The 8222-nt window shown below is 41.1% G+C and overlaps 1 protein-coding gene across 1 annotated transcript in view; it reads right to left on the bottom strand.

The window, feature by feature from the left end:
- exoc2 (exocyst complex component 2) overlaps positions 1-8222 on the bottom strand; it is a 39951-nt gene that overhangs the window by 26076 nt on the left and 5653 nt on the right. Inside the window, exons 2-4 of the mRNA XM_079158168.1 lie at positions 3797-3954; positions 1571-1747; positions 177-303 (exon numbers count right to left, since the gene is read on the bottom strand). Coding sequence (XP_079014294.1) covers positions 177-303; positions 1571-1747; positions 3797-3914 — 422 coding nt within the window. The 5' untranslated portion in view covers positions 3915-3954. The remainder of the gene's footprint in view (positions 1-176; positions 304-1570; positions 1748-3796; positions 3955-8222) is intronic.

Raw genomic sequence — 8222 nt, 5'->3', positions numbered from 1 at the left:
TTAGAGGCTGTTCAACCATTGCTGTGTTGGCATAATATTTCAAACGCCTGCATATGGGGAGAGTTTGTTTCTGTTTAGGGATGTAAACCATGACTCAATGACTAGAGCGTGTGTTTACGGCGGTGCGATTGTGCTGCGTTTTTGTGTGCGTGCATTGGTGTGCTCTCTGGCTGTACTTGTCTATCTCGATGCCCAGTGGATTGCTGGGTCGCAGGGAGAGGGGGGAGATGCCTTTGTTGCGGTCAGTCCTCATGTCGTAGTAGTTCATCTCATCCACCCACACGGCAGACTGGTCCAGGATACCTGCAGGACAGGAGGGGTGAGACGCACGTTAACGAACACCACATCACAGATGTGCACTCACACACACACAGACTAAACTCTGTCAAACATACAAACATGCACATTTATGCAGAACCACATCTTATATTCTATGTTTTTTTTATCTATTTAATGTTTCAACTTTGTTTCTCCGTATTGTACTTAAACCAGTGCAAATTCTGTCGACTCTTCTCTGTGCATACGTCACCTATTACGTGTTTGTACTGTAGGTCCTCTAAAGTGTCCGAGGAAGCTCAACGCACTTTAGAAACTAAATGCAAATAAGCAAAAAAGAAAAGTAAATGAAGATAACGTCTCTTCTCATTTTGAATTGCATTCAGGAAAACCTGGAAATAAATAAAACAAGCAATTTGAGAAACACATACGCGGCATGAAGAAATGTCCTGTGAATACAGGAGCGCTTCAAGTCATACACACAGACATATAAATTGATTGTATTCTGCGCTGTTATTTTATTGTATATATTGAGCATCTTTCATACTCAATATTTTTACGTTTACTCTGTAACTTCGTTTGCTGCTGCTACAAACATTTCCCCTTGGGGATGAATAAAGTATCTATCTATCTATCTAATGCTGTGTATAGTCAGTATTTTCAGTAATATTGGAATCATGTTAATCCTTAAATAAACATTCTTAGCTCATTCGAATTCAGCAAATCCCATCACACGACCAGGTGTGTTCATCTGTTTTTGGCGAATGGGTTTTTCATCTATTTCGTATTTGTTGCCAAAGTGTTGAACAATACTTTTTTATGAGCTCATGTTTGGTCTAATTTAATATGTTTTTTAAGAAAATGTGAGCGCACAGTAGAATCCCTCGGCTGTTGCTCTTTCTGTGGGTTCTGCCATTTTCTAAAATCCTGATAAGATTTTGGGGAAAAAATAAATAAATCCTTTATCAGGGTTGCAAGAACAGATGGTGTCAAAGAGAAAGTGAAGCCCTCTGGAACAAACTTTCAAATATGGGCATAATAAACTTTATCATTGTTGTATTTGTTGGTTTGCAAAAATAAAGACGTCACCTTGAGCTCTGGGAACTTGTGAAATGCACTTTTTATAATTTTCTGACATGTTATAGACTAAACAGATTACCAACTAATAATAAAGAATTTTTAAAAGATTTAATCGCTAATATAAGTAGTAATTAGCTGCCGCACTAGTTGCAACTTTTATCTGCTTTTTTCCAGGCTAGCAAATAAAGCAGACTTTTAGTCTTGAGAGTCTTACCGATCCTCTCCGGTCTGATCAGTTTGAAGGAGACTGTGGAGGTGCCGAGACCTCCAGACTTTGTAGTAACAATGATCTCTCCCTTGTCGTCTTTGGCAGGACCCACGCGGCACACTATCTTGCTGGCTGACATCCACTCGGCTGTCAGCAGGCAGTTATGGCCGCAGATCGACAGACCTGAGATGGAAGAGAAAGGGGGGGAGGGGGGAGGTGAAATAGGTGAGAGATACAGCCACACAGTGACAGCACAAATAAACAACATGGAGCACCGACACACACACACAGACAATCTATAACAAGAGGAGCTCACTCAGACAGATTTGGCGTCTATCAGCAAGTTTAGTCAAACTGTCACCAGGGGGGTCAAAGTTGAAGTTGGGGTCACGATGGGTGTGGGTGGCCGTGACCTTCCTTCCTCTCACTCAGCTCCCTTAAGTTAACGTGTGTCACTTCAGTGCTAAGTGGCCCATTACTGGCACAATGTGCACTCTGCCCTTACATCTGTCGTCCTCTTTTTAAACCCTCTTGAAAACTATGTGGACACTAGAGGACAGACGCAGGGATTACTTTGACAGTTCCAGCCGAGGGGATTAGGAAGCTTCACGTGTGTAAAATCTAACATGATACAAGCCTATGAAAGCTGATTAACAAATAGCACCAAACCGTGAATAATATGGCAATTAGAGCCCCATTTCCTGCCTCTGTTCTCTACTGGCCACTTTGTTTGAATCCATACGCACTCGCACACATTTGTGCATATCTAATTGTCTAATTCCAGGCCTCAGGGACATTCATGGTCAGAAATAGACCCGTATCACTGGCCCGACCAAGGCTTTCCAAGCATGGAGCAGTGTGTGAGTCCTCTGGACTGCCCCCCCCCCCCCTTTCCCCCCCTGCGCTCATTGGCGAACATTAGGGAAAATATCGGCACAGAAAAAGGTTGACGTTCAAACACATAATGAGAACAAGATGGAGGTAATCCATCTGTGTGGCTCATGAAAATAAAATTAAAAAAAGACACACCAACAACTCTATTTTCCTATTAATGCATGTTGATAATCTCTTGAGTTTCTCAAACTAGGCATAGAGTATCTAAATATTTACAGAAACAAAAATGTTGCTGCAGAGAGAGTTGGCAGAATTGCCACAGAAGAAGCAAAAGTGAATTACATTACAATATAATATCTTAATATTAAATTGGAGTTCTTTGTTTGCTCTTTTAAAGTTACTGGACCGTTGTTGTTTTTTTGCTGAAACCTTTAAAGACTCAAATTAAATATTTGTATTAGTACAAAAAATTCACAAATTATGTATCTCAAATTATAAATACACAATGAAATGGTGAAATCGATTAAAAACGTTTGCTTTGTGTCAAGATAATTCTAGTAACTTTACAGAAGAACAAACTTCCGATTAAAGAATACTGACACTGTCTTATAATGCAACATACATTTCAACATGTATGAACACAGCCTGTTTAAATTAACAGTTCAATTGTATCTACAAAAATGCTGGACATTTAACTTGCTTAAGTTTAGCCGTTTTTTTTTACTCCACTTATTAAATTGTCATGAAAATGAAACCTAAATAGTGAAAAAGTGATGAAATTCTTCTTCCAGAGGGGAAACAGAATCAGGCGTCCTGTCCATTTACGTATCATATAAACAAAAATAAACTTTACACCAGCCTGTTTAAAAAAGGGGCCGCTGTGGTTTGTTGATGGATAAGTTAATAAAATCAGTTAATACGTCTCAAGTTACAAAATATTCGACATAACTAGAGAAGCAAGGATATGACAAAAATAAAGCTGCTGTATTCACTCAACATCGATGTGCCTGTTTTTCAACAAAAGCGACTATCAGAGATGGAAACGATGAAAATCATCACCAAAGAATTAACATTTACGATAAAACAAATAAACCTTAATTACATAATGTGTTGAAATATTATACATCTGTGTGCTGATCTGAGAAACATCTAAATACTGTATATTTATCTTGATATATTTATTTATAAACCTACATACATGTTTAATTAAGAAAGATGAAAGAAAAGATAAAGGGTGGGATTGTAGAGGAGGAATATGAATGTCTTCATGTCCCCAAGAACATCAATATTACTTAACAGAAAATAATAATAAAAAAAAAAATCAAACAACGATAGAAGCTACAACATTTTACCACGACAGAGCTGCGCGTGTGGTTCGTCATGTTATAAATGCATTACCGATGAGGTCGACTGGGCCCGTGCCCAGGTTTTCTCCACGGATGGTGACTTTGGTCCAAGCCGCTCCCTCCTTGGGCGAGATGCCCGTGACCAGCGGGGGCTGACGGGCACGAGACATGGTGGCCTGAGGCAGACGGGAACACTGGGTCGATCCGCACCTGGACATGGAAAAGAAGACGTACATAAGAGGACACGGTGAGTAACACAAAACTCAAAAATAACCTCCACACACTGACAGTTCAGCTAACACATATGACCAACATCGTAGTGTTAAAAAAATAATAATAAAGGCATAGTGAATTCATAGTGAATACAATCATTAGTTAGAACCCTGGAGGCTTATGAGTATATAACATGGGCTAATTTGTGCTGTAGAAATGGACAGAGCATTGTCAAACAACCAAACAAAACACTTACACCCAACTGTACTATCTGCAGTAAACAATACCCACCAGATCTTTAAAAAGGGGATCAAAATGATCTTTATGTCAACATGCAACCCTAATTGGTGAACAACGTTCACCTGATCATAATAAATACCGTACAAATAAAATAGAGATATATTTTCTTAAACACAAATATTCCGATTTTTTGTTCGCAAAATCCGGGCATTTGGCTGGCAGCTAGAGTCAACTGTCCCGCCCCGTAGGTCTCCAAACAATGTATGCATTGCAGCAGTTATCTCTCAGATAATAGGAAAAATAGAGAAGGGAGCCAAGAGTGAAGGAGCAGACAGAGAGCAGGGAGGAAAGGAAGAATGTAAACCTCACAGCGAAGGATAAATAAACCTGGCCTCCCCAATCATTCCGCATAAGCCCACACAATACACTGCAGATCATGGTACCAACGAAGAAGCACCCACGCAAATCAGTTCATGTTGGGGCTGAGCTAAAAACGGGCAAGATTCCAACTGAAAAATTGCAGGGATGTATTTCAGCAGCACAGATGTTTGCTAATAAATTACTGCCAGGTCTCAAAACGGGGCTGACCAATCTGGACTCTCAAGTGTGAGCAAGTCTTCCGCCCTTCTGCTCCGAAGCCAAAACACGTCCTCCACAAACAATGCAGGAGTTCACACGGACCGGACCTGAAAACAAGCTGACGGTGGTAACCCTTTGTACAGTTATATGGTCACTAATTAGGTGGAGGCGTACAGCTGAGGTCTAAGAAGACTCCCCAAGTGTCAACAATGGAGCTAATATCAAAGGAAATCAAAAGCAACGGAGCACGACATTGATGAGTCTACTTGCTGGAGAGACTTTCCTGTGTTTCAACCACTGCAAGCATCAAGAGCCATAAACCAGGACGGCAGCTTTTTCTTTTGTTATATTAAATCACACAAAATTGTGAGAAATGCTAATCACGATCTCCAAGAGATCGATTCATCTTCAAATTGCTAGTTTTGGTGAGGCCAGTAGTCTATAACTCAAACATATTTTGGTTTAAAATGATAAAAAACAGAGATAAGGAGATAATCCTCACATTTGACAAACTGGGAAAAGCTTAATAAATTACTTAAACGATTAGTCTGTACTGTATCTGTAACGCGAGGGGGGGAGACCTGATGGGGGCGCCTGGTATGCAGAAACGGTTACAAGAAGTCAGATTTTTACATATTACGTTTTTTATTTACATTTGAAATGAATAAACTTGTATGCTTTAATTATGTCTGTTGCATGAACCTTCAACGCTACAAACCTGAAACAATTATTTTAAATTCATCGGGAACTACTTTGACAATAGTTTGAGTCATAAATGCTGAACATTGCTCAGGTTTCTCTGCTTTTTTTTTATCGTTTAAGTATTTTAGGGTTTTAGCTGCAAGTTGGAAGAAGCGAGACATTTGAGCACGTCACCTTAAACTAATGGACATCTTTCACCATTTTCTGACAGTTTATAGACCAAATTATTCATTCATCTATCAAGTCTTAATGGATAATGAAAATAATCGTTAGTTGCAACCCTTCTCCACAGGATTGCCCTTTAAAGCAACTTGGCATTCAGAGAAGTTGCTTTCATAGTGAAGCCCGCTGACTTTAGGCTGCAGCGCCATATGCAATGACATCCATCTCATTAAATGGTAAATGGACTGCATTTATAGAGCATCGTTCTACCTCAACAAAGCGGTTTACAACGTTCCTCTCAATCACTCATTTACACACACATTGATACACCAATGGTACCCATCCTCTTATGTTTCTCTTTGTGTTGACACGGTCATAGAGGTGTTACTTCAATTACATTCTTTGGTATTGAGGTTGGTGATGGTGTTGTACTGAACTGCATTGTATTCAGATAGGTTTCTAAAATGATGTAAGTAAATAAAGGACAAAAAGGCCTTTCAATACAATGCAGTCCAGAACAACACCACCTTTAACTGTGACCTCAGTGATACACTGAGTTCAGATAAATGCAATTTACTTTACACATTTCCGACAATGTCACCAAAAACTGGATATCATAAACTTTGTAAAAGGTAGAATTTATAGCAGAGCAGGGATAGTGCAGGTGTACCTAATAAAGTGTTCAGTAAAACATCTGCTTGTCTTTTTTAAAAGTATCCAATAGCAAGGATATACTTTAACTGTAAATAAATTATATAGATCCAATTTAATTGGGCCCTGGAGCCAAAACAAGTTTGGAAACCTCTCTGAATTTATCAGTTACCAAAATAATTATTTCCCATTGGTTTACTCTGACAAAACAGGTAAGAGACTAATTGTTTCAGAACTTATACTGTATCTTAACACTGAAGTCCCACCAGACAACAATTTATGACAGCTGCCGAAACTGAATATTTGGCTCATGGCACTAAGTAAACGTCTTCTGAATCTGTGGGAATATAAAAGTAGAGAAAGGTATGGCACAGCAAAAACACCCAGAAGCATTAAAAGCTACAGTGGGACAGCAGCACATGCATTGACCTAGAAACCTCCTAACGTAGGACCCCCCCCCCCCCCCCTCCATCACCCTGACATCCACGACTTAACGAGAAAGCTCCAACGGGATTCACTCATGTTGTTGCTTCTGCCCTGTGCTTGTCAGAGGAAATGGAGGGGCTATGGATCTGACATGGAGAAGATAAGAAGTTACCAGGCCTAAAACAAGACCGTGGTATATATCCTTCATCAATCTCATATGTTTGGAGTCGGAGCGGTGAGGGGCAGAGGACCGGGATCTCCACTTTGTACAACTCTGATTCGGCTTCAAGGAGTGTTTCTAGATTACCCCGCCAACCCCACCCCTCACCCCGATACATCCGAGAAATACACGTGCACAAACACACAGATAGCCAGCCTGCCTGCCTGCCCACACACACCCACACTCACTTACACACACATACAAGCTGGGCAGAATGACAGCTCAGCTAGGTTGCGTGCGAGGGGCCCGAGCTGGTGTTGTGTGGTCTGTGTGTATGTGGAAGGATCTGCGGAGAGGTCTGGGCAGTGTGTGTGTGTATATATGTGTATGTGTGTGTGTGTGTGTGTGTGTGTGTGTGTGTGTGTGTGTGTGTGTGTGTGTGTGTGTGTGTGTGTGTGTGTGTGTGTGTGGTCTGGGTGTGTGGTCTCTGGCGCGGGCCTGGGGAGAGCCTGCTGACGGCTGGGATGAGAAAAGAGCCGCTGTGTTTACTTTAATCTGGGGGCTGTGCATGGACACGGGAACACTGCCCAGACCCCTCTCTACAACGCCAGCGTGTAGAGACACACACACACGCAACAAGTCGCGCAGAAATTAAGCGGACTCTTGCACAAGTCGAATGTCACACACCACCACAAATACCCTGTAAACTAGGCAATACATACTTTATACAGACCGGGGACAAACTGAGTGAATTTATTTCTTCAAAGAAGCATGAAGAGGAAAACAAAAGAAAAGGTTTCTGAAGCTCCAACTGGAAAACTTGTGAGGTCGGCGGCATTTTTCCACAAGCGGAATGAACGTATTAACCTCTAGGTGGCATCAGAGGATCCCCACAACAATAAAGCCCGCTCTCTTCCAACATGTGTCAAGTCACGTCTTACTGTGAAGGCTAAATTTAATCAATGACAACACGCAACCAGATTCAGCCCATTTTCTCTCACTGGATTTCTCTTCCAACCACGATGCCGTTAGCCCCCGAGCCCCATCCCCAAACTCTCGATCTGGTCACAGGGCTAAAAAGGCACGTTTGTTTTCGTTGGAGGCTGACGTGCAAACAGCCGGGTTGGCTCTAATCTGTGGAAGTCTGAGGCTTGGGATCTTCTTGCAGCGCTGCTTACAAATGTCATCCCTCCCTCTGCCTTGTGCAGACACAGAGGAAAGACTTTTCATTAAAGAAAAATAATCTCTTTGTCACATGAAACCGTTTACTTCTGAGACAATCAGCACACAAAAGGAAAAGGCTACTAGAAAACCATTTCATAATCGCAACTATTATTATCTATAG

This window comes from Pholis gunnellus (assembly GCF_910591455.1).
Source record: "Pholis gunnellus genome assembly, chromosome: 4".
Classification (NCBI taxonomy): Eukaryota; Metazoa; Chordata; class Actinopteri; order Perciformes; family Pholidae; genus Pholis; species Pholis gunnellus.
This window is presented reverse-complemented; position numbering and strand designations above follow the sequence as displayed.